A 27,759-nucleotide genomic window follows, 5' to 3' on the forward strand; every position below is an offset into this window, starting at 1 on the left:
GGTCTCTGGGACTGAACTCAGGCTGTCACGATTTGTAGCAACCACCCATCAACTGACCATTCAATCAGCCCCAGAGAAAATCATAGAAACTATCTGAGAATACAGAAAGAATATGAAATCATTAGAAAAATGCAATGACATTCACACACACACACACACACACACACACACACACCAATAAGTTAAAGGAGAAAACCTAGCCAGCAATGAAGAAAAGCCATTCAATAAAGTGTAAGACAAGCATGCCTTTTTTAATACCTTAAAACTAGGAATAAAAAGGAAAGCCCTAGTGTGAGAAAAGATCCCTAACAGACAGCCACACTTCTGATCAGAGCTACGGCAATGCTGACCACATCCCAGGGGTCAGGACGCCAGCAGGGACTTTGCCAGCACCACCTCAATGTACTGCACTGTAGAGGGAGGGCAGGAAGGAGCAGCAACAAGGTAAGATGAGAGGTAACAGACAGAAAGAGTCATGCTACAGAGAAAATCCAAAAGGGTTTACACATAAGTTATTAGAGTAACTGAGCTTAGCAAAACCACAGGACTCAAATTGTATACATAAAAATTAACACTACTCAGAGTCACAACTATACATTATAAAACTATCAAAAATATTATCTTGGAATAATTTTGATTTTTTAAAAACTACATTTTATTTATTTATTTATTTGTTTGTTTGTTTGTTTGTTTGTTTATTCATTTATTTCCTAGGGGGCGTATGTGGCACAGAGCACATGTGAAGGTCAGAGAACAACCTGTGGAACTCGGGTGTCTTCTTCCACCATGTGGGCCCTGAGGATGGAACTTAGCTTGGTGGGCTTGGCTGCAGGTGCCTTTATCTCATCATTGCACCTGCCATTTTTTTTTTAATAAATTTAATGAAAGAAACACAAAACCTTTACATTAAAAAAAAAAGCAGAAAGAAAGAAAGAAAGAAAGAAAGAAAGAAAGAAAGAAAGAAAGAAAGAAAGAAAGAAAACCCTAAACTAATGGAGAAACTAACATTCAAGGATACATAATCTTCATTGATCTATATCAATAAAATCCCCAACAATAAAAAACCCTGGGGAATTTTTTCAAAAGGAAACTGCCAAACTGTAAAATTGCTATGGAAATGCAAAGGAGCAAAGCTGCCAAGGTAATGTCACAGAAGAACAAGCAGGAGAGCACAGTCAGTTCCCTGGTCTCTCACATGGCTGACTGAAGAATACCACAGTGTTCGTGAAGGAGAAAGCAAGGGCAGGAGACAGTCAACTGGGTTCCCTCAAAGGTTCAGGGAGAAAGAAAATCTGCATACTGCATGTGAAGATCTACTGGTAATGGCAAAAGAACAAAACTTCCAGAAGACAGCAACAATCCTACACAGCTAACAAGAAACCACATGCCATAAAAGGTAGGGTAGAATTGGTACAGCCTAAAATACCTTTGTTCACAAACAAAACCAAAAACACAAACAAACAAAAAATAACAAACATCAGGAAAATTAAAATGTAGTGTATATATGTACTTTCAATCACTTAGGAAGAACACTTGAATCCAGGAATTTAAGACCAATCCAGGCGACATGATAAGCAGTATATAAAAAAATAAAGTAAGTCACGGTGAGGGACGGGTATTTGTGGCACATGTATCTGACAAGGGATGCTACCCTGAATATACAAATCATCTGTTATAGGTATACAGCCCCGAGATGGAGCACATGCTTAGCATGAGTAAGGCCTAAGTTCCTCCCAGCTTCCCAGGAACACAGTAATAAATAACAAATAAAAACCACCACAAAAGAAATTCCTAGTGTCAAGTACAATAGAAAAAGATGCAGCCTATCATTAAAATAGAAATGCAAATCAAAACCAGTACAGCCCTATCCTGTCACCAGGATGAACAACAAAAACAAAATTGGCAATGCCCATGTCTAGAGAGGCTACTGACCAAAAGTGAAGTGTGAAGTGCTGTAGCCACACTGGGAAGGGGCCTGGCACGGATGACGCAACCTCTGGGGTTCTGTCTAGGTACGTGTGCCTCAAAGCACAGGCACCGAAGTACTATGATCAGCACCACCCTCGAGTGCTGAAACTCAGCAAAGTACCACTCACAGGGGCACACGCGAGTGTGAGCCAACGAGCCCACACCCAGGCGTGCACACCAGGTTACTCCATTTATCTCAACAGTGGGCCCCTCTCAGGACAGATAGTGTGGGGGAAGTGGCCCCAAAGAGGCTTCTTCAGGCTGCTAATCCAGCTGCACTGGTATGAATGTGCTTACTCAGTGCCTAAGATCTGTGTGCTTTGCAGCACACTCAACCTCAGCAAAGTGAACTCAGCTCTGCCACCCTCCTCTGTGGCTCAGCTGGAAGTCCCTCCCCACACAGCCCCTGCAAGGCTCCCAAACCACTTCCACCAGTCTTCTACACAAAGAGCTGGCAGCATGGGGCCTGGTTTCTTTCTTTCTCTCTCTCTCTCTTCTTTCCTTTTTAAAGGAAATATTTATTTTGTTTGTTTTCAATTGCATGTGGAGATCAAAGGAACAGTATGAGGATGTCGTTCACCAGGCTTGGTAGGAGGCAAACACCTTAGCCTGCTAAGACACCTTACAGGCCCAGGATTCTAGTTTCTAAGTGGCCTACTTGCTACTACATGGTGAGAGCCTTCCTACTTGGTCTCTGTACCCCAAGGCCCGGCATGAAACCTACTGGGTAACTCATTAATCTAACCCTGAAATGATCCCTCTGCAAGTCTCCACAGAGTCCACAAGACCCGTATTTTCCCTATCCACAACCTCCCAAGTCTTCTAAATGCTCCCTAACATGGAAAGGAAAAATTAAACAGGGATTCCATTCTCTTTTAATATCAACTTAGATTTTTATGAAGAGCAAAGGAAAGCAGAGCAAAGGAGGCTAGAGAAATGGATCAGCCATTAAGAACACTTGTGCTCTCCCAAAGGACCCAAGTTCAGTTCCCAGCATCCACATAATGCAGCTCATAACTTTCTGTAACTCCACTCCCTGGATTAAGTTGGCTTGTGACCTCCATAGGCACCTAAACTCAGGTACACATATATTTACATGCAGACTTGCACACCTACACATAATTAAAAATTATCAAACTAAATCTAAAAATGAAAGCAGCATAAGAGTGGCTACATAAATATAAAATGTACTTTACTAAAACTATGCAGTTTATTCCTAATCTCCAACTGAATCCTAAGAAAAAGAGGAGGAAGTCAGTCAATAGTCACGAGTCTGTCCACATAGCAATCTTGGAGTTGCACAATCTCAGGGGAGCACTGAGAAGATTATGCTCCTTAGCCCTAGGAAGAAGGAACATCTGACTGAAGGTGGCAGAAAGTGTGTCCCCAGGATATGGACTCCAACAGATGGGCCTCAAACCCCAGCTGCCTAGCCTGCCTGACTCCAGGCAGAAATGAGCCCCACAGCCTTCCTTTATATTATAATGATATCACCATTCAGTTCCCAGGTCTGTATTTGTCGATGTGCTTATTAACCAGACAAAAACTGATCAATTACATAAGGCCAAGCATCTCATCTCATTTAACAGGAAACATATTGATGAGTTTATTTTTTCATTCAACATATGCATATTGAGTCAACTTCTATTCTACACACTGCCAAATCCTGGAAGTGATTACTGACGACCACAAGTCTAGGTCCCCTGCTCCAGGCTTACCACGGGGAGGCTTATTATTTATACCATAATGGATGGCTTTCCCCAAGGAGGACAATGTGGAAACCACCCGCCTGTGGCACCCAGCAGGGGAGGAGCTCCCAGAGCACAGCCTACACTGGAGAGCTGGCCTTGCTTGCACTACATCCCAGATTCGCCCCCGCAGAGTGCTTACAGTTCTGATGCATGTGCCTCACTCTAACCCAGTTAAGACTAACCTCTAAGAGTGGGACTTGGATGCTTTCTCTCAGTAAGTGGTGTCTTCAGAATTATTATTATTTTTCAGTGCTAAGGACTAAATCTGGGGCCTCCACATACCAGATACCTGTTTGGTCATCGAGTATCTCCTGCTGAACATTTTGTTAATGTGTCCCTGACACTTTTATTGTGCTAAGAACTTTGCTCTTTAGCCAGTAAACACTTCCTACTTCTTTAACTGATGTTTTACTCTGTATGTATTTAAGATAACTTTGTGTTTATGGAAGCTGCTGGAGAGAAGTTATCTTTAGACTTTGCTTTAAATCTGTGCCTCATTTCTACTCACTAAAGCAAAGTCAAACAGCAAGCCCTGCCCTGCAGTACGTGTGCTATCTAGTATCTTCAGATTCTTCTAGCTCACTGATCCAAGCTGGAAGTAACTCCTAACCCAAAGGACTTTTAAAACACAATGTGCCATTCCCCCGTACCCAACAAACCTGTGCCACTTTCCCCATAAGCCAACAGATCCCTGTTTTCTCTCACAAAGCAAACACCAAGCCATAGAGTATCGCTTACACTGGCTCCAGAACCATGAGGCTATTGGTATGGCTGAAAAGAACCAAGCCACTATACGCTGTTGATGTTCAGAGACTGAGGAACCTCAGCTGGGAGGAGCTGAGATCAGAGTGACTAAGACTCAGGCCCAGTCCTGGGGGAGCTCACAGAGAAAGCAATGCCACATGGCAATACTAGACTATAGGAGACCTGCAGAAGACAGGACAGGGTGACAATAATAGACTACTATAGGGTGCCTGTAGGAGACAAGGCAGAATGACAGAGTGACAATTCCAGTCTATAGTGACCTGTAGGAGACAGGAAGTACTGTGCTCTGGTGGGAACTGCCCTGGGCTGGAGAAGCTTCAGAGAAGGGTGTCTGTTGTGCTATTCCTTAAGAATGCTGCAAATGGGCAGTCAAGAAGCAGAAGGGAGGGAGCATCTCAGGCAGAAGCAAGAAGTATGAGGCAGAGAACTGGAGCCACAGTCTATCAGGAAAAACAAAGGCTAAAGAGAGAAGCTCTCTCCAAACCCATATCATACTAATCAGAGGCCAAAGAAATGGCAAATTCCAATAGCCACTGGCCATTGCTAGTTGTACATTATTCATAAAATAGAGTCTGGGTGTTCACTGCCTAGGAGTTTCCTCCAGGAAAAAAGGCTCCTAGCACATAGCACTGTGCCCTCAGTGGAGGGGTTTGCGGAGGGCAGTCAGGGCTGACCAATGGTCAAGGACAATGTTCATGAAGCAGCAGTTCTGGGAACCAGTCCCCTATTACATTATCTAAAATGTGGACCAAGCAGGCTGTAGTACACACAGTGGAAATACAACCCATTTCCTTATTGATAGGAAAGTAAATGATTCATAGAGAGGAAGACCACAAAGATATTATTACTATACATTAGTTACTATACATTATCACTATACATTAGTATACTAATGAATAAATAAATGAACAACTTTTAATTATGTAAGAACCTGTTTTCTCTAGGTTAAATTGTAGGACAGCAAACCATGGAAAGAGCCTCTGAGTTTTTGTTACTGATACTATTGTTTTATTTTTACAGTGCTGACCAGAGCCTAGGCCCCACATATGCTAAGCATGTGTTCTGCCTCTGAGGCAGATCCCAGCAGCACCAGTCTATTAGTCTGTAAGGAAATAAAGAAAAATTATAGTAGGTATGAAAGTATAATAATGCCCAAAGCCTTGCTGCATATTTTTAAAGAAGAGATGCTTGTTTAAATAGTATACTTAGGGGGCAGGAGAGATGGCTCGGCGGTTAAGAGCACTGACTGCTCTTCCGAAGGTCCTGAGTTCTAATCCTAGCAACCACATGATGGCTCACAACCATCTGTAATGGGATCTGATGCCCTCTTCCGGTGTGTCTGAAAACAGCTACAGCGTACTTATACAGAATAAATAAATCTTAAAAAAAAAAAAAAAAGTATATTTAGGGGTTAGAGATGGCTCAGTGGTCAAAAGCAATGTCAGCATGTCCCTGCCCTGTGCATGGTACTCTCTGCAGGTTTCTCTCAGCTTCCTTATTTTACCCCCTTTATTATGATGTGCCGTTTAGACAGTTACTCTGTGTTGCTTTTATACGCGAAGGGACAAATTTAAAAATAAAGTCACAGGTTGTCCTCTAAACTAGGCTGGCAACAGAACTTCCCACCACAATGGAAATGTACCCATCTGAGCTACTCATTATAGTAGTGGCTGACTCCCACGTGGCTACTGAGTGCCTGAATGCGGCTAGTAAGGCTGAGGATCTCAATTTTCCATCTTAGGTTATTTTAATTGGCTTTAATTAATGACTAACACACTGGGCAGCACAGGGCCAGACTGCAAAGCAGACTCCAGACAGCCAAAGTGAGCACAAACTGCCATGAGGGCCTCGGGTCAGGAGCTGGTGAGCTGCTCAGTAAGGTTCTGACGCAGGGCCTGAGCAACTGCAAGACAGATATGAAATAAATAAGGCGAGCACCATCCACCAGCCTTAGAAACACTGTCCCTGCAGTGATCCCCTTGGAGAGCACTCTCCCTTACCCACACTCCAATCTTTACTAGAATGCCCGCTGCTCAGCAAGCCCCAATACCCTATCTAAGCCCAATCCTTCGGCTTTCTCATCCCCATCCTCCCTGACACTCTGCTCTCTCTCCCCACTGCACCTACAGTACAGCAGCAAGTGAATCACCACTCTGCAGATGCACTCAGACTATAAGGCAAATGAGATCTTATGTGGGGTCAAGCAGGTTCTGCTCGCTCTAGGGCTGGGTCCTCAGGTGAACATTCTCTGTGGAAATGTATGATGTCTGAATCCAGACTTTTGCTTGGCAAACACTGAGTTCTTCTCTACTGCAAGCACAGAATGAACAGAAAAGTGGTTTCTTGGTCTAGTAGAGGGGACCCAGCCAGTCGACACTGCTCAACAACCATGCCATAACGACAACACACAAGTGAGGACTTGCAAAACACCGTAAAGAGAGCCCTCTGACCCCAGAGGCTTTCTTGCTGAAGTACGCACAGCAGTAAGAGGTAGAAGGAAGCCACTGCAGGAGGGTTCTCCAGACCTGCAGAAAGACAGGGGCTATCAGCTGAGACGTGATTCAGGAAAGCTCTTAAGGACGAGTGACTCTGAAACCAGCTGGGCCATCTCTACTTAGCACACAGGGAAACCAAGTCTACAAAGCAACTTCTCCACATATCACAAGAAGGGATGACATGGCCAGACAGCTTCTACTACTAAAGAAGAGTCTGCCATCAGCCACTTGGAGGGCTTCACTGTCTCTTCAGCCCTTACTCCAGGCAAGTCCACAGAAGCTCAGGAGAGCAGCCATCCTAGTCACTCAGCCACCACGGTATCAGCCCCTCTTGCAGGCCCCATGCTGTCTGTGAAGGGTTCCAAGCAGAACAGATAACCTGCTGAGTGTTGCCACAGGGAATACCCAAGGAACTAACACAGCCCACCAGGACAGCAGAAGTCCTCGAACAGAGGAGCTTGAGCTGGCATGCACTCCCCCAGCACCCGCCAAGGGCTGGTCTACTGAGGAGATAAACTTCTTGGGGCATAGAGATGACCTCCAAAGCTGGAAAGAACATGCTGCCTGGGCTAAGCATTTACATACATGACTCTGGGATGGGGCCTCTCAAGGGAAGCACAGAAACAGTGTCACTGAGTAAGTCCTCTTCTCTGCAGGTTTATCTTGGGGAGGGTCGCTGTATAGGCTCTTACCTAACAGGGAATGTGAAGGGAACATCAAATGTAGACAACCAGCTGTGAGTAAGGGTGGGGTCCCTGGAGAGAAAAGAGGAAGCAGCATCTCGTGCCCACAGGATGATGGTCCGTGTTCCTCATGAGCATTTCCTCTTAGCATTCACTTCCCCTCTTGCCATAGTAACCTGGACCTCTCTGGAGGACAGTGCTTGGTCATGCCCACCAAGCACCATGCAGAGTACACGGAGCAACCATGGCCCATATACCTCCTGAGCACTTCAGTCACTAGTGGGCCCTTGAAAAGGGGCATCTGCATGGCCTACATTCAGAGCTATTAGAGTACTCGCCTTCCACAGGATTCATGTACCATCCTCCAACCCAAACCAACCTCCCCCTGAAAGACAGGTATGACTCATAAATGGAATCTTTTATCAAGGCCAAGCGATACCTGTTGGAACATGGAACTTGAAATGACATCCTGCCTTCCTCATCCCCAACATTTTAGAGTGTGTGTGTGTGTGTGTGTGTGTGTGTGTGTGTGTGTGTATCCTCAACCTTCCCTGCTAGCATCTCCAAACACAGCTTAAATCACCAGTCGAGTGGAACAGGTTCATAGAGGAAAACCTCACAGAGGCTCAAAGTTAACACAAGCTCCTTCCAACTCCTTCCCTCCCATGTCCATCACCTACAAGGGGCCCACGTTGGCCAGCACAAAATCAAAACTAACCACTGTGACCACACCTCAACTTCTACTTCTTACTTACTTCATTGTAATAAGGAAAATGACACTGCCCCACCCGAGTGCCTGTTCAAGGGAAACAAAGCTGGGGCTGAGGAAGTTACCAGGAACACAGACTAGCCGGCTTCCAGTCACTCAGCAGGACCCAGCAGTGTTTCCTCCTCTGCCCAAATACCCACTATCAGAATAACCTCAGCACCACCCTCTTCCTCCACACAATACTCCACCTGAGGCTAAGGCCTGACAGTTGTGTCCTCCACCCGCAAATGTACATGCTGGAATTCCAATCGCCAGCTGACAGTACTGAGTGGCAGCTTTAGGGAGAACTGTAGATAAAAGGCATCACGACTGAGATGGTACCCATATAAAAGCGGCCCCAAAGAGTTGCGCTTTTAGCACATGAGGATACTACTGGGGCTGGAGACATGACTCATGGTCAAGAGTGCTTGCTGTTCTACCAGAGGACCCAAGTTTGGTTCCCAGAACCCACATCGGGCCGCTCATAACTACCTGTAATTCCAGTTCCAAGGGATCTAACACTTTCCTCTGGCATTCATGTCCTGGACCCCCATAAATATTAAAATACTTTTTTAAAGATGGCTGTCTTGACTGCTAACTTGATAGGATTTAGGATCACCACATAAACACATCCCCAGTATATAAGGGTGTTTCCAGAAAAGCTTAATGGAAGATGGAAGAGCCGCTCTGAATATGAGTAGCACTATTCCACGGGCTTACTGTCTCGGCTTCCTGACGTCAGATGCAGTATGACCAGCTGCCACACGCGCCTGTCACCATTACTTCCCTGCCATGATGGACTATACGGAAAAGCTGTGAGGCAGAACAAACCCTTCCTTCCTCAAGTTGCTCTTTGCCACAGCAACAAGGAAAGTAAGTAATGCACCATCCATCAAGACAACCTTGGTGTGTCCACAGATACCAGATCTGCTGACACCACTATTGAACCTCCCAGCCTCCAGGACTGCTGTGCCCAGACCATCCACTCGTGGATGTATTTTATTACAGTAACTTACACCAGAGCATTTTCAGCTGAGGACCCTGCTTCCTACTTGACCAAAAACAAAACAAAACAAAACAACCAGAGAGATGAGGGACAGAACCAAAGGAATTCTCATTCATTGCTGCTGGGAATATAAAACAGTGAAGCCACTTTGGAAAACAGGCAGTTTCTTCACCAATGAACAGGCTATCATACAGTATAGCAACTGCATTCCCTGGGATGTACCCAAAAGACTTGAAACCCGTACAGATCGTTACAACAGCAGCTGTTTATATATGCCAAAACTTGGAAGCAACTAAGATGCCCTTTGATGAGCAAACAGATAAACTATGTCAAATCCATACAGAGAACTATCACTCAGGTTTTAAACATGAGCTCTGCCCTCTAAAACAGCAGGATTGGAGAACAGATGGACTCAGAGACTAAACGCCTGCACAGGTCTGTAGCAGATTGAGTTGTAAGAACTGAAAGAAATGGACACATGTCCCCATCCCTAGCCCAGAAGCTACCTCCAGTTGACAATAACTTGCAAATGAAAATTTCCTTTCTCCCAGGCAGTCTCACTGAGGAACAAACTCCTCTCAAGGGCAGGCTGCGTGTCCAGCGGTAGATGTCAGCAGGCAGCAAACTCAACAGCCTCCCTGGAGGTTCCTTGTCCATGTCAGGTTTATGTTTACTTTTATTTTATTTATATACATTTTTCCTCTCTTTCTACCCCACATGTCCTCCGCATATATACATATGATGGCACCCAGTTTAGGGTTCCCGCAGGATTCCTGACTGGATGATGTGTGGCCATCTGCTCCTGCTTTGTGTCCCTGCTCTCGGGCTCTTCTCCTTCTTTTTGTTTGTCCTATTCCAGTCTGTTAGCTTTTGTCTTATGTTGTTATTATGGGTTTGTTTTTTTTTTCTTGTCCTCGTCCCACAGTGACCTGTACAGCAGTCTGCCCATCTTGAAATGCTCTCCCTTCTCTTTGGCCTGGCTCTTGGAGCTCAACATGCTAATTACATGAGATGACCCCTAAGAGGGAACACCTCAGCTTATTTCATGGACTAGCACACAAACACTGAGCCTAAGTGCCTGCCTTGCCCAAGACCACAGGTCAGCACACCATGACACAGCTAAGAAATCACTGGCCAGCCCTCCTTCCCAGGCTTCTCAGCAATGCACAAGTGTGTACCCACACAAGAAGCAGCTCCACAGCACGTGTTCTGGTGCACCTAGAAAGCTCAGTCAAAGAAACAGGACAACAGCAAGCAGAGTGCGGAAGAAAGTCATAATTATAAATCCAATGCTACCTCTCATTTCTCTAGTGCGAATTCTAAAATGGTCATAGCATTAGAAAATAAGTCAAACAACATAAAGCTGAATCACTATTACTATGCTGGCCACACACCTATCCACATCTAGGTATACCTCCTCCCACTTCACCCAACAACACCTAATGTGAACTTGTTCCTCTCATACAGATCATAAACCTAAAGGTCAGAGATCCAAGCCCTGCACCGTCTTTGAATCCCGTGGCAAGTTAATCAACTTCTGACATGGTTTCTACACATAGAAGCAGAATTACCAGCATGTTCTTGAATCAGTAAGTTCCCAGTGCAAAAAACAAAACAAAACAAAACAAAACCTAGGTATTTAAAGCAGAAATGGACTTAACACAAGGAATAAGTCTTTCAAAATCATAGGAAGAAGTTGATTCTGAATGCTCCCCTGACCCTAGGAATAGGTCCCTGAGCAACATAAAACTGATATACCTGAGGAGCAAACGGAAGCTGTTACTGGACTTGCTGAACTCAAGAACCCAGCAGGCAATCAGCATCACTGCCTTTGGAAGGGAGCACAGGGCTCTCCGGCATGGCAACTGCTCTCAGCATCCAGGAAGCTGCAGACAGACACTGTCAACCCTACAGGAAAGCCCCCAACCTCTCTAACATCAGTAGGTACCAGAGAGCAGCAGAAAGGAGGAGAATGGCTTGCACCTCATTTCTGCCTCAAACCTCCCACAATGGGAGAACTGGATGGTCCTAGTTCATGTCCAAAACTCTAGCAGCAAGAGACTAGGAACAGGCTTCTGCTCTGCAGCCAATAAAGTCCAGGAAAGCAGCCCGACAGATGAACAAGCAGCCCAGAGTCCCATCTCATGCTACCCCTACTACTGTGCAGCCTGAAAAAGGCAGCAATGCACAACAAAGAACAGTGCCAGGCACACAAAAGTGCACCACATCCTGGGACATGAATCCACCTCCTCTTCATACGCTGCCTCCTGTCCACAGATTTCCTATTTATCATACTCTATGATCACCAGCCAATGGGTCAAATCCCAAAAGCCTAGCTCTGTACAGGAACTGAAAATGTGGTTAGACACATCCATAGCGTATCAAAATATCTATCTGAAAATTCACTTTTAAACTGTGGTTGCAAACATCTTTACACAGATGACAATTTTTAAAAATAACACTGAAATCTCATGTGAAACCTCAACAAAAGGAGAAAAGCAAGCCAAAAACAGCATATGTATCGAGCTCACTCTGCCTTGAGAATTAACTTCTATTTCCTCTCTTAACACTAGCATTATCAGCTCTTTGCTTGAGTGGTTTCTGAAGTTGTTTTGCAGTGCTAGGGATGGAAACCTCACACACACCAGGCAAATGCTCTAACACTGAGTTATGGCTCTGTCCCTCTCATTTTAGCTCTTTACTAGAGGAACAATTAGTCCCAGGTCACCCAAGGACACAGTAGAGGCTGCAGAGGTTAAATGACTTTCTCAGGGTCACACAGCACAAAATAACGGAGCTAGCGAGGCTCCAGCCCCATTCTAAAACTACCATGGTCCTCGCACTTTATCTTTGAATTACAAGTAAAAACAGAGCTAGCCAGACATAGAATGTGCCCCCAAAGGGCACTCTGCCAGGTCAGGAAGCAGATTAGAAAAATCCATCATTCTAGACCTTTAAGCACAGGCAGGCGCATCCCCAAAGGCTGTCCATAATAATTAGCAGGAAAAGCTAATTATTACTTCCTATACCCATGTGGATTAGCAGATTAAACCTTTGGCTTCATGGAAACCAACCCCATAGCCCGAGGAAAACAGCCACACCAAAAGCATGCTACTGAATTCCTCAGCCTCTGAGTTCTATCACACTGGACTCAGAGGATCCCTTAACACAGCTCTCTTCCATGTAAGATGAGGATTCTGCTCAAATTACACTAGTAAGTGACCTTGGAGAAAGCTGTTCAGTATCAAAGTTGTCACCAGTTAACCTAGTGCATCTGAAAGGCTTCATCCATCTCCATCCCAGAACATGTGGCAAAGTCTAGAGACACTCTGGTCTCTGTAGTTGCGGAATGGGGCCAGTATCTAGTGGGCAGAGGTCAGGAATGTTGCAATATACTGGACAGCTGCCCACAGGAGTACACATCTCAAACACTAACAGTGTGTGGTGCAGAAATTCTGTTCTAGGTTACTGGGCAATGGGTTCAACTGAAGAAATGTACAGTACGGGGTCAAAAGCTCACAAGACCATTAACAAAAAAAATATGTTCTGTACAAACCAGAGAAAGCCACTATGTAAGTGATCCCAGGAAGCCAGGTGTCCTAGCTATTTGATCTTACTTGAGCCATTTGTCCCCATTAAAGCTATACAAGGTCACACAGTTATTAAGAGAGCGCACAATAAACCTAGCTCACCTGAGCCCTGACCCAGTGTTCCCAACTGCGGTGCCCACCCTCCCAGAAGATTCACCATGTCTAGGAGAGCAGGAAGCAGTCCAGAGGCAATCTGATGCACAGGTGTATGTTACACAACCAGAAAGGCAAACCAACAGCAGCTCCACCTCCAGTTTCCATGGGGCAACGCTAGACTCAGTGCACTGCTGCATTACTCTCACTCACTGGTTTTTATATCCCCCTGCTTCAGTGCTTCAGTGTGGCTCCTTGTGACAGTGACAGAGCTGCCAACCAAGGATAAAGAAGCAGGAACCAAGAAATAAGAGGGTCTAGAAACTGCAAAATGCAAAGTATTTTCTCCAAAGGTGAAGAGGCTTCAAGAGATAACTCAATTCTACCCATTTCCCCATAGGACAAAGGTAGCAACAGATCAGGGAATGGCCGTGATCACCCAAGCGGCTGATATGCAAAGTCATCTGTGCTGATTTTATGTCAGCTTGCTAAAGTCACCTGAGAGGAAGGAACCTCAATCAAAAAAAATGCCTCCATAATACCCAGCTGTAATTAATTAATTCTTAATTAGTAATTAATGAGGGGAGGCCCCACCATAAGCAGCATCCCTCTGTGGCCTCTGCAGCAGCTCCTACCTCCAGCTTCCTGCCCTGTTTGAGTTCCTGTCCTGACTTCCTCCAATGATGAACAGTGCTGTAGAAGTATAAGCTAAACAAACCCTCTCCTCCCCAAGCTGCTTGCTCATGGTGTTTTATCACAGTAATAGTGACCCTAATGAAGACATCGTCCATGTGTCAGTTTATCTGTACTAAGCCTTAAAAGTATTAACCCACCTAATTCCACAGCCACAACAGGAGTTTTTCACTCCAATTCTGGGCAAAATAAGTGGGGGCAGCAAACCTTATGATGAAGAGGGTCAAGAGATGAGTGAAGCAAAGCCAATGACACAGCAGGCACCCATGGCCCTCCTCAGCACTCTTCGAGGGATTCAGAAACCTCAGTGAAGTTAAGTGACACTCAAGGTCACATAGCTAGGATGTGACTGACCCCTAAACCCAAGCTGTTCCCATTGTGCTACTTCCCGGGCACCTCTATTTTAAAAAAAGAGTTTCCAGGTTTGCTAAGAATCCCTGTCTCCTAGGCAAGCTCTTCCCCTCTGAGATTGATCTGAGGAGTCACGCATAAGGCACTCTGGTATTCATCAACATGGAAAACTGCAAACACCCATCCAAGTATCTGGATCCAGCCAGCTACCCAGATGAGATCCTCAGCACTGCTGCATGGGAGGCCTCGGAAGGGTTCTGACACACAAGGGCTCCAGAGCAATCAATGAATAACAAGTTCTGTGACCAGGAATCCACTGAAGGTGCAGGGTACCTCCATCGGGCATATCAAGAACAAAGGTATCCCCGGAAGACTGCATGCCACGTGAAGAGCATCTCACTCAGGATTGGCCTTAGGCTGACCAGAGGGAGGCATGCCACATCTGCCTAATGAAGCAACTGGGAAACCTAGGCTACTACATGTCCCCGGACCCAGATGTCTCCGGTGAACTCTAGACAGCACGTCACACCAAGTACTGCAAAGTCCAACACTGACTTGCTAGAAACATGTGCCATGTGTTCCTACTTGCCAAGTTCATAGCCCAGAAGCTTCTAAAGAACAAAGATGGGGCAGATTACAACTCTAAATATATAATCTGTAAACCCACACCCTTCTGTAGAGGACCTCAGTTTCTGTGACTGACTGCTGGGGGTATACCAACCCTGGATTATAAACTCACCCTCCATCGTGACCTAAGATCATGTCTACCACCCTATGACTCCCATATGACCTGCCTAGAACAGAGCCTTAGACAGACTCTTGCTGAACAAATGCATAAAAACACAAATAAATCGAAGAAATGGAAGCAGCGCTCCTCATAGCGCTCTATGGACACACAGGAAGTCCAGCAGGCTTGTTGGGGACCTGGGTGACGGCACCACAGGAAGGGTGCACATGGCAGGATCAACACAGTAAGAACTGTGTGACTGCACAGCAGCCAAGGCACATGCCCTCATCAGCAGGGCCAGACAGGAACACTGGTGGCATGACTGGAGCATCTGGAGATGCCCGCCCCAGTGTCTGCCACTGACAGCAGTGTTAGAAACAGTTGTTAATGCTGGTGCCAATCTTAACAGCACCCTTTTGCCTGACCTAAGAATCCCTTAGTTTCTTAGTGAATTAGTGTAACTAATGAGTGACAAAGTAAGGACGCTAAGGACCTGTGGGAGAGACTCCACCCTCAAAAGGCAGGAGGTCAAAAAGCAACAAAGACTATTCTGGTGAGCCAAGTACACAGTGAGCAGCAGACCTGGCCACACACTACCCCACAGTACTAAGGCACCAGGAAAAGGCAGAGCTGTCTGTAGGATAAAGCTCTTATTAACAATGCACAGGAGACACATACAGTTAGACAAGGAGGGACAAAGCAACAGGTCTACATCTGTTGCCCTGTCTCTGCTCCAAAGAGCAAAGGTGTTACCTTGTAAAGAAGTGACTGAATGGCTGCAATAGTTTCAGTTTCCTCCCCTCCTCAGTCTCAGCAACAGGATCCTGCTGGTGTACGTCGCTGGTCTCCTTGATGGAGCTCAGGGTGACGTCAGTAAACTGTGGGTCATCATCATTCTCCAGGGTCACAATGGCGCTGGAATTGCTCGTGACCATGAGGTCCAAGATGTCCTCATTGCTGACTGACAACGTAGTTGACAGCTCTGTGCCAAGACTAGACACACTGCAGACAGAGACATTGTCACTTCGGCTCAAGGCTTTGGAGGTGGGGCTGTAGAGTTTCACTGAGTCATAGCCTGTCCTAGGAAACGTGGAAGACTTCCGCACAACCTGCTCCCGCTCGCTGCAGGTGGGAGCTGAGGGTGTGCAGGACGGCAAGGGGCATGCGCTCTGGAAGGCCCGCTCCGGGACAATCTCTGACTCGGACTGTTTTCTCTTCACGTGGACCACACTGCAGGGAACAGGCTCTGGGTTGCCAATCTCCAGGGTAGGGATGCCCGAGTCTACTGACTGAAGGCTGTGTCGATCTTCCAAAGCACCAAGTTTTAGTGAAGGTCCATAGTCAGGCACTGAAAGGGATCTGGGCGCCGCCTTGATACTAAGGGGTTGCAGGTCCTGAAGGGAGTCTCCCGGCCGACCATCTAGAATGCCCATCAATGCCACACCATTCATAGAGGTGGAAAGGTTTCCATCAGTCATCTTGGTCCCAGAGGAAACTAGAGAAAAACAGACATAGGAATTAAAAATGTGTATATAAGCCAGGTGGTGGTGGCGCATGCCTTTAATCCCAGCATTTGGGAGGCAGAGGCAGGTGGATTTCTGAGGTCCAGGCCATCATGGTCTACAGAGTGAGTTCCAGGACAGCCAGGGCTACACAGAGAAACCCTGTCTCGAAAAAAAACAAAACAAAACAAAACAAAACAAAAATGTGTATATAAATCCAAACTTGCTAATTCCTTGGGCATCTTTGAACACAAAGCTCCAAAGGCTGGATGGTCCCATTTAAAAGGTACCTTTGAAAGAGTCCTACAAGTTGGGTATAGTGGCATTCCCTAGGAAAACCAGCACTGGGAGACTGAGGCAAGAAGCTTGTGAATTTGAGACCAGCCTGTGTGATATCCCATGTCAAAAATAATTAAAAAAAAAAAAAAAAAGTCCTCTGCACTAAAGCTCTAATTGAGGCCCAGAGCAAAAGCTTGAACACACTCTCATGGCATGATGTAGCAGGACGATAACCCACACAGAGATCATGTAGATGAAAACAATCAGCTTCATCATCAGCTCCCCACCCCAATCACATCTCTGGCACCCAGGCCAGCAATGGAGGTAAAAGGTAAAACATTTGTGCCAGGTGGGAAAGATATTTTCTTGTGGAAATAGACTACATTCTGGATCTTATATGCCCACATGCTGAAGACGTGGTCCCAAGGCTGCCATGCAACTAGAGGTGGAGCCTTTAGGAGGATGGATGAAGTTAGATTATCTTGTTTCCTGGGTGCCATGAGCCAGTCAGGATTCTTCTGTCACCTGCTCCTATCATGATATTCTGTACTTCCCTGGGCCAAAGCAACAAAGCCAAAATACCATGGACTGGAGAACTCTCTGAAACGATGAGCTGAAATAAGCCTTTCATTCCCACAAATTGCTTGTCTCAGGCCTTCTGTAACAGTGGTACAAAGATAACACGGGGGCAATAGAATATCAATAGGATACCTCTGACCTAAAGATGTGAACTAGAGGCAGAGGACATTGCTCAGTAGTGCTGCTTGGCTAGAATGAGCAAAGTCATGGGTTCAATCCTAGTCATTATGGAACAGCATAAAAACCAAGTTAACTTCATTAAGACAGAAAAACAGCAAAAGTGAATTATACACTTACAAACATGCCATCTACAATAAGACTGCCCAAGCATACCCCAACTGGCCACACCTTTCCACAGCACTACCAGGCTCACTCAAGTCCAAGACAGGGCACACTTTTCCTTCACAACAGAAGTCAAGCACTCAGAATAGTCCAAGATCAGACTTAGCTAGAGAGATAGGATTTGGGGTCAGAGAAAAGGCCATACCTACTTTTAAATGGCTTAGAACAGGTTCCTTAAATCCAGGACAGGAGGTTAGTTCAGTGAAGATATGTTAATAACAGAAGAGCAAAAGCCAGGGCTTGAGAGAAAAATCTAAAGCACTGGCCACACACACCTCAAAGGTCAAAGAGGCAGGCACAAGCCAGGAGAAAATTCCAGTCTGAAGATCATGGCCCTTAGCACACTGTCACCCTCACCTGTGAAAAGTTACTTCTTGTGTTCTTTTAAAATGTCAAAACTAGAGATCGGATGGTCTACCCTAACCTGAGCACGGAGTACAATCTGAGGGTCAGAACTCCAGACTCCAGCCACTTCCAGACCATAACCCCAGTTCCACTCCAGACAGCCTTGGGGAAATGATTTAAGTACCAAGGAAAGTGATGAATGGGCACCTGGCCCTGGAGGAGCAGCTGCTCTCATCAAACAAGAAGATGCTGAAGACTCCAAGGCACAGCAGACATGGACGTTCACTGGCTAAGATGTCAGCCTAGCTTCTACAAGACGCCTCCTGCAGCCCTCAGGAAGCCAATCTCCTTAAGTGCAGCAGAAGCAAACCGATTAAAAGCAGAAAGGGGGAAGGGAAGTAAGTCATCTCCTCCTCCCAGAAACTGAAGGAGCCAGGCAGACAGTGCAGCAAAGAGCAAAAATGGAAACAGGAGGGAGTGAATGGAAAGGCAGAATTCAGAAATAGCCGGAGCCGCAGAAAACTATGATCCTGCAAGTAAGGTTCATTTAACTCCAGAGGTGTTCTGACTAATAACCTATTTTTCTTACAAGTTAGAACCACAGTGTACCACAACACAAGAAAAACACAGGCAAATTTAGTTTGTTACAGAAACAAAATTATATAAGGGCTGAAAAAGTTTTTAAACCTACAGACAAAAACTCAATGTATTCTCAGGGAGTTGAGCATCCCTCAGAAGGTGTTAGCATATTTTAATTTGCATGGCTCACCCTGATGTCCACCAGGAGTCCAGCAGCCATGCGTCTCTCAAGGACATCACACACCATCTGTGTTCCCTGCTGTGGGAAAACTTAACCAATTGTTAAGCTAAGAAAAAAGATACAAGTAGATTCAAATACACACAAATTAGAAGTCGTAGTCTCTTTTAATTAAAGCAAAAATAAAAGAAGAAACATTTTATCACATAGTTAAGAGCTAATCTTTGACAAAGGCAAAGGTTACTTTATATCAAAACACCATCGGACTCCAGCAGATGAAACTGGCACAAGGCCTCAGTCGGAAGAGGAAATCTTTACAGGCCCAGCTGAAATTCTGGCTCTGCCACTTACCAGCTGGGGTGACCTCAGGAGAGGTGCTTAACCTTTCTGAGCCTCAACTTCCTGCCTCCCCAGCAGTGAATGTTAACAATACTATACTACAGGCTGGTCTGAAGACAAAAGAAACAAGGAGGTGTGGTGAAGCTAGACACCAGACCTCACAGGTGCTCCACAGCCACATCTTGTTTTCTAGCTGCGTCTGGGAGAGTCTGCAGAGATGCAGTTCAAGTGTCATCAAGAGATTCTGCTCAGAGTGCACAGCAGTTAGTGCCTGGACAAACACAAGGCACCTAGCTAGTACCTGCTGTCTGTGGGGGTGAGGAGCCATCTTACTCAGACAATGGCACCTCATTCACAGAATTCATTTCAAGGACCTTCCTTCAAACCTAACCAAGAAGTGGGAAAGAAAGTAGGGCTGTGAGCCCAGAGCCATGGTGTGCCCTGTCTCTGGGGCCTCTTTCAGGGAAAAGCCAGATGAACTCTGAGGCCTCTGGTGATTCATTAAGTCTCAGGAACAGAGTGTCTGTCTTTGAGGAAATAAACAAGGGAAAGAGTGCTCTGGCCAGCTTGCAGCACATCTGTGCTGGTTACTCTTATGTAGACTTGACAAACAAACTAGAGATATCTGAAAGGAGGGACTCTTAATTGAGAAAAATGCCTCCATAGGATCCAACTGTGGGGCATTTTCTTAATTAGTGATTGACAGGGGAGGGCCCAGCCCATTGTGAGCAGTTCAATCCCAGGGCTGGTGGTCCTGGGTTCTAAAAGAAAACAGACTGAGCAAGCCAAGGGGAGCAGGCCAAAACCAAAACCCCTGCATCAGCTCCTGCTTCCAGGTTCCTGCCTTGTTTGAGTTCCTGTCCTGACTTCCTTTGATGATGAAGGACAGTAAGAAAGTGTAAGCCAAGCCAGGAGGTGGTGGCACACGCCTTTAATCCCAGCACTCGGGAGGCAGAGGCAGGCAGATTTCTGAGTTCAAGGCCAGCCTGGACTACAGAGTGAGTTCCAGGACAGCCAGAGCTACACAGAGAAACCCTGTCTCGAAAAACAACAACTACAACAAAATATATTAAAAAAAAAAAAGAAGAAGAAGAAGAAGAAGAAGAAGAAGAAGAAGAAGAAGAAGAAGAAGAAGAAGAAGAAGAAGAAGAAGAAGAAGAAGAAGAAGAAGAAGAAGAAGAAGAAGAAGAAGAAAGTGTAAGAACCCTTTCCTCTCCAACTTGCTTTTTGGTCATGGTGTTTTATGCAGCAATATTAATCCTAACTAATACTATACTCTAGAACCAACTTCTTGCAAAGGGCCAAGGGCACCTGGTCCTTGAGCCCTTCCACCTGGTTCTACCAATGCCATAAAAGCAGAGGCCACGCTCCAGGCCTCCTGCCTTCTGCCAGTGCCCCAGTAAGGAGAGGTTGCACAAACAAAGCGCATGCTTCCAAGACAAGAGTAGGGTGATCTTTGGAAGTTGGCCTAAAGAAGGTGACCTGCCTCCAAGTCACATGCTTTCTAAGCACAGACTGAGCCGGAATTCCCAACACTAAGCAGATACAAAGGCCCTCCTATCATCTCTGCCTTCCTCCACCTGTCAACAGGCGCCCACCTGGGGCCTTGTTACTTGTATTACTTAGGAAGCAAGGTGATCAGGGGCTTTGGGTTCTAGCAATCTATGGCACAGAAAGCTCCAACCAGCCATCTTCTTCTTCCTCTACGTAGTGCCCCATCCCCGGCTCCTGCAGGAAGCTATAAAGCTCTTTCTAAGCTCTTCTGTCACACCCCACCAAAAATGATGAGATTTTACAACTGGTAGTCCTGTTTCTTGCCACCAGATCCTAAACTTCAGGTAGGAACAGTTCTACTCATTTCTGGACTTCAGCATCTACCATAGATTAAGGATTTTTAAAAGTATGTGCTGAATTAATTGCCAACAGCCAAGTCCTCAAGTGGGCAGGTTTCCCAGACTGTTCCCATGAGCATAACTGAAATCTGGATTATATTCTAAGAACAAGGCAGCCCTAACAGAAGCAATACAAGTAGGAAAATCCCACCGAGTCCTGGTAACATGTGCACATACCAGACACTGCAACTGGGCAGTCCACTCAGTACAAGAGGTTACATGTAGACCCAATGAATGATGTGAACCACTATCCACAATGATAGTCATTTTCTGGCATCTACATCAGAGCAACACAATGTGCCTACAGCAGGCACTCTAACCTGAGCAGACCAAGGTTCTGAGTCCATTTGGGGAGGAACGAGCACACTGCCAGGGGAGGGTCAAAATGCAGGGTAAATGGTGATCAGTCACCACTTTCCAGACCAGAGACAAACACACAAGATATGAAGCAGGCATATGAGGAAGGCTGTTTTTAACACATAGAAAGACCACATGAGCTTCACGTGTTCTGCACAAAGCAAAGAGGAAACTGTCTGAGGTTCTGGAATAGCCCAAATCCACCCCATAGAGCAGTTCTTTGTGTAAGACAAGTAACAAAGAAAAGAGAACCAGGTTCTACGAGTGATGTGGACAGGGCCATGTGAGACAGTCTGATCCAGTCGCAACCACTTGATTTCCTTCTCCCCAAAATCCAAGACTTAGGACATAGCCAGAATCTTCACACCACACACACACACACCAATTCTGAAACAAAAACCAAATGCTTAGTTTTGTCCTTAGGAAGGTAAATTCCATCCCTGGTGGCTGCAAAAGAACAAACTGCCCCTAGCACCATTCCTAGGGGCTGCCCCCACCTCAAAGGCTATGGGCCCAAGCAGCCCTTCTTGACCCAGCTCCTCTCTGGATATTCCTGGGGAAAGGGGATTCCTGGCACAACTGCCAAAGGAATACTGCTGTTCTGACAATCAAATGGCAGGAGAGTACACTCACCTTAGCTGCCTTGTCTCCCTTCAGCCCAGTTCTACCTGATTTCCAGGCCCCTATTCTAAGGGCAGAACACTCAAAGCTTGTTTCTACTCAGCCATGCCTGAGGGCACATACAGCAGGGTCAGTATCAGGAAAGCAGGATCGCCTGTCACACCTCTACCTGCATAGCTACCAGTTAGTACACACCAGGGTGTTCTGTCCTGAACAGCCCCACAAGTCTTCTGTATCTAACACCCACAACATTCTTGAGAAAGCCTCTTGGGGTACCCCATGGTTAACAGTGAGGGTTCTAATGAGGCCTTCTGCTCCTTCACAGAAGCAGTGGTTCCACCATGCTGCATCTCAGCCCAGAACTCAGGGTGTTCAGGACCAACTTTAGCTCAGGACAGGGGAGGAATGAAGTCTAACACCAGAGCCCACAGAGACATTTCACGTGTGTGAATCCCCTGCACTGCAGAGAGCACCACAGGCACTTACCGGGGGGAGGGTCTCTCTTAAGTCCTCTGTAAGTCTCTGTAAGTAGGGAGGTCAAAGGGACCAGGATAGCCCTAGGTCTCGAGTGCTAGAGCATTACACCACTTGACCTTCACACTCATCTACCCAGCTAAGAGCCAGCAACCTCAGCTCCAGACTAAGAACCAGGGCTAAGAAAGCAGCCACGCAGGGCTAACCTGGATCTGACTCAAGAGTGGGAGGCGGCCCCCTGGTCACTCTTTGTAATGCCACTGTGCAGAATGGAAGCCGATTAGAAAAGTTTTTTTTCTTTTTAGATAGGTTATTTTTCAGGCAAAAACAGTCCTAAAACCACTTCCTAAACGTGTACATTCCTCTGGAGGGTGAATGGCAACATACCTGAAGTTCTGGGTAAACCATTTCATCTGTATATTTCAGCATAGCAGACTTCAAACTGTTGAGAATCCCCAAGGCTCCCTCAAAGTCCTAAAGAAAGACACTAAACTTCCACTGGCCATAGGTGCTATGATTAAAAGAGCAACATGAGACCCTTTAAATTAAGGACAGAATACATGGAGTGTTCCTTCCTTAGCCACATTTAATGACTAAACAGACACCTGTGAAGTTGTGATGGGTTAGGAAGATACACAGACCACTTCACAAAGGCAACATAATTAAAACTCTTTAATTCTTTGTTTCAGAGAAAGAGTCTCTTTTACTCACTAAGTAGCTCTAGCTGGCCTGGAGCTCACTAATTGACAAAGCTGGCCTCAAACTCAGAGATCTGCTTGCCTCTGCTTCCAGAGCACTGGGAGTAAGGCATGCTGAATCCCTAACAGAAGAGACCACTCTGAGCACTCACCATGTGCTGTACATGTGAAGGGGCAGACAACCTCGTCACAAGTATGCTAAGTACACTGTAGACACTGAAGTGTAAAGGAAGCAACTTGCTCCAAGTTGCTGAAGGGAAGGTATAGACTCATGCCAGGTATGACATCAGAGCCCCACACAAGGCCTGCTGGAATACTCAAAAATACACATCCTCAACTTTGTGATAATTGGTAAGCCAAACACTTAACAATGTTTACTATTTTATATGGTAGATGCTAATAGAAATGAACTTTAAACATTATTGTACCCATATGAGTATTTTGCCGCCATATATGTCTGTGCACCAGAGTTCCTGGTGCCTACCAAGGTCAGAAGAGAGCAATGGATCCCCTAGAACTGAAGTTACATAGGTGAACTGCCATGTGGATGTTAGGAATTGAACCCAGACCCTCTGGAAGAGCAGCAAGAGCTTATAAATGCTGAGCCATCTCTCTAGGCCCCCAAAACTTTTAAAAACAGGGCCAATGAGACAGCTCAGTGGGTAAAGGCACTTCTTGCACATGCCTGGCAACCTAAATTCCAGCTCTGGAACGCTCAGAAAGGTACAAAGAGAGAACTGACTCCAAAAGCTGTCCTCCAACTCTACATAAGCAGTACAGGCACACTCAACCACACACACACACACACACACACACACACACATCACATAAACACAACAATAGTAAAAATCTATAAACATTTTTAAGGCCATAGTAATGGCTCAGTTGGTAAAGGTGCTTGCTGCCAAGCCTAATGACCTGAGTTCGATCCTAAGGACCACAAGTAAAAGGAGAAAACTGATTAGAAATTGTCCCCTGACATACACACACACAAATAAATAATAAATGTAATTTTATATGATAGTTTTAAAATAAGTAGGATGGGAGGAGCTATAGACTCTAGAACAGACTACCTGGATTCAAATCCCAGCTCCTCCACTTGCCAATTGTGTAGCCTTGGTTTAGTTTAACTTCATGTGCTTCTGTTTCACTGCAAAATGAAGTCAAGAGTAACCTTAACCTTATCAGGCAGTTAGCAAGATTAGGGCAACAAAGTCACACGATGCCTTCAGAACCATGCCTGGCCTAAGCTAAGCCTTAGAAGATCTTGGCATCTTCTCGGCACAAGATGGACAGCCAGCTCAGGCCCACTATTTTATCACCTTTGCATTACAAAGCCCCGACACAGTCACCCTGTGCACACAGGGCTTCTTCCTGCTACTAGCATCTCTCCTCATGCATGCTCTGTGGTACTGACTGAACTCTGGGCCTCAATTTTCCCAAGGAAAAATGAAATTACCCAGATTGACCTACTCCTGAGAGTCTTCTAGCTCAACGGTCAAAAAGTTTCAACACTCCTGGCCTAAGACATTTACTTATATCTAGTCCTAAAGCAAACATCAGGAGACAATACATACACAACTTCCTAAACTCTTTTTATATATAAATGCCTATTCTGGCAAATCCTCTCCAAGGTCCCACATCATGTGGTAAAGATGCTCAGTGCTGAGGATGGGAACACGAAGTTAAGGATCTCTGACCCATCAGCAGTCAGACTCTAAGACAAGGCTCCCTGAAGCCATGTCCTCCTCACTATTAGAGAGGCTTACACAAGGTCTGGCAGGGGAGGGAGCTAAGAAATTCACTCTCTGCATAGCAGGAGTCAGAGCTAACTGAAAGCGCTAGAGACACAGAGCCCCAGGAGCCAAGTGAGATGCAGAATGTGAGAGGATGGGCTGAGGGCAGAGTACAAAAACTTTGCTGCTCAAAAAGAAAAGCAAGCCTAACTCAAGCAAGAAAGGTGCTAAACACACACACACACACACACACACACACACACACACACGCCATGGCCAGCTGGGGCCACTGAGGACATCAGGGTAAACAGAGCCTTGTGACACCAGCCTGTTTGCATCCCACCTCTGTCTCCCTCACCTCATCTCCCACAGTCACGCCTTCTTCTTCTCACGTTCCAGAAGAGTGCACCCAATAACCCTAAGCAGCAGGTATACACCAGGTTCTTATTACCGCTGGGTCTCATCAGGATCACGGAGCTCAGATCTCAATGGGTCAAACCCACACAACAGAACAAGCAGAGCATGCATGAGGAGAAATGCTAGCAGCAGGAAGAAGCCCTGTGTGCACAGAGTAACTGCCTGGGCTTTGTAACACAAAGGTGTTAAGAGCTGGAGGAGCGGGAGGCAGTACCAAACTTGAGTCTTAGTTTGGCACTGGCACATTAAGTGTGCCAAGACCGATACAAAAGCTAAGTCCTTTTAGCAGAGCTGCCAACAGCCACAGGCAACCTAGCCTCCCAAAGTCTGCCCCCAAATTACCAGGACTCCCTCCTCAGCCAGAGGACATGAACTACTCATAGAATCGCCAGAACCTCCAGAAATGACAAACTGCAATAGTGCACACAGACTCCTACAGAGGGAATCTTATAATTCCTCCTGGAAGATAAAGATCCCATCTATGTTACTTTTCAGAGAGAGGCAGTTTCAAGTTTCACTGGGCCTGGTCAGGAGGTATCTCTGACATTCTCAGCCTCACTGGGGCTCCATAAGGCACCCTCTGGAAATCTAGACAAGCCCCGGAAGGGGTGACAACATCCCGAGTAGGGGTTGGGGCAGAGACCAGGCTGTTTCTCTAGCCTACCAATGTGCCCAGTACTGAGGGTCTCTAGAGATAAAACGGGTTCTACAGCCAGAGAGTAGATCTGAGGAGGACATAACCCAGGAAATGAGTCTGAGGAGAGTGGGATCTATGGCCCCTTCCTGAAGAACCTTCTGCAGCCCAGGACCAGGATAAGGAAGCCCAAGATCGGAAAGGACCCAGTGGGTCAGGAGATTTAAGAGGTTTGGCAGTCTGAGAAGAACTGGGCATGGGGAAGAAGAAGATCTGAACACACCACAAAGGGCTGAGGAGGAAGGACTGAAAGGGACAGAGGAAGATTCAGGCTCAGACCCTCAGAGCAAACTCGGTTGGCAGCCCACAGCCCCGTGAAAGTGGGATGAGCCAGACGTAGCCTCCGATCTGAGAAAACTTTAGCAAGATTTGGAAAAAAAAAACGTCTTAGGAGGATGAAGACCCGAGACACATCAGGGGTCTGAGGACCATATTTGAAGAGGCCAGGGGTCTGAGGACGCTGGCTCAGGGCACACAGAGCAGACAGCTCTACAGCTCGCAGCACCACATCTGAGGAGAAAACTTTTCACCAAGTTCTGGAAAAGGCGCACGTCGCGACAAGCGCTGACCGAGGGCAGTCGCACGTTCAGCCGGACACCAGCCCTCCCAGCCGCCCTCTCAGACCGCCCTGCCTGGCCGACGCAGCAGCAGGTGGCCGCGGTCAGCTGTCCGCTACCTCTCAGCTTGACCCTGCAGAGCCCCCTCAGTACCCGAGCTACCGCAGTTCCAACGCCATCTCCCCGGCCCGTGGCCCGCAGCCCAGGCCCCCGTGGGGCCCGCAACTCGCTGGGCTAGGAGGCTGGACGCGGCAGACGCCCGGCCACGACAGGTGCTTGCTGGCCGGCCACCCGCGGCTAAAGCCAGCCGGCGCCAGACCCCACCCCCGCCACGCCCGCGCCCCACAGCCACGCCCCCACAGGGCCGCCGCTCTTCTCTTCCGCTGAACCTCTTCAGCCCAACACCCAACCCCAATCGCTCGCTCCCAGGGCCTCAGGCGTACCGCCACGCCCCGCGCTCCTTGGACACGCCCCCAGAGCTCACTAGCCACGCCCCACGCTCGTCCCTAGCCATACTCCCGGGGACAGGAGCGTTACCACGCCCCGCGCTCCCTATCGCCGCCCTCACGCTCCCTGGCCACGCCCCCGCCAAGCTTCCACTGCTCTTCCGCCAGGGCTCTCGCCCCCCGCCGCGGCTCCTGAGAGCTTTGGAGCCTGCTGTTTACTGCCGCTGCTCCTCCGGCCTGCCAAGTGTCCGTCCTGGGTTTCGGGAGTTGTGTCCCCGGCCCTTTTCTGTCCTCAGGCCCAAGCAGGGCTGCGAGGGAAGCTCCGAGAGAGTCACAGTGTCCACACCGGCACCGCAGACGCCCGGCAGGGGCCCCTTACCTGGTCGGCTCCGCCCGCGGCCATCTTGGAAGTGGGAAGTGGGAGGGAGGGGGAAAGCAGCGCACGGGGCTGGTCCAGGCGTGGGGAGCCGAGCGGCGGAGCGCATCGATGGGACGCCCCTGTCCAGCAGCTGGGGGAGTCTTAACAGCCCACGGGAGTATGTAAGGGTACACCTGAACGCAGGTTACAGATCATTGACCTTGGAATGCCCTCCCGGTATAGCCTTAGCCTCTGCACCTGTCAAACGGGCTTTTCTGATCACTAATTCATTGCGCTTAGTGCCCAGCGCTGTAGTTCGCAAACTTTTGTCTTCACTTTAATATTTCAGTATACAACACCCAGCAGGCCAGGCCTCGGGAGGTGATAGACAGGGTTCATCGGGTGTGTTTTGAAAGTTGTGTGATGGACTCGCTTAGGAACTAGACAAGGCCTCACTAGATAGCATCCTTTACGAGCCTGGGTCACAGAGATCCAT

General features: G+C 47.0%; 1 protein-coding gene across 3 annotated transcripts in view; it reads right to left on the minus strand.

The window, feature by feature from the left end:
- The window catches only part of Tbc1d14 (TBC1 domain family member 14), a 90,110-nt gene extending 62,777 nt beyond the window's left edge, over positions 1-27,333 (minus strand). Inside the window, exons 1-2 of one of the 3 annotated variants that reach the window (XM_021210300.1) lie at positions 27,285-27,333; positions 15,624-16,365 (exon numbers count right to left, since the gene is read on the minus strand). In XM_021210300.1, coding sequence (XP_021065959.1) covers positions 15,624-16,348 — 725 coding nt within the window. In that variant the 5' untranslated portion in view covers positions 16,349-16,365; positions 27,285-27,333. Of the gene's footprint in view, positions 1-15,623; positions 16,366-26,612; positions 26,734-27,284 lie in introns of those variants that run through there. The other 2 variants (XM_029545127.1, XM_029545125.1) reach the window with 2 other exon arrangements.
- Positions 27,334-27,759: the final 426 nt, after the last annotated feature.

This window comes from Mus pahari, chromosome 13, assembly GCF_900095145.1.
Source record: "Mus pahari chromosome 13, PAHARI_EIJ_v1.1, whole genome shotgun sequence".
In the NCBI taxonomy this organism is placed as follows: Eukaryota; Metazoa; Chordata; class Mammalia; order Rodentia; family Muridae; genus Mus; species Mus pahari.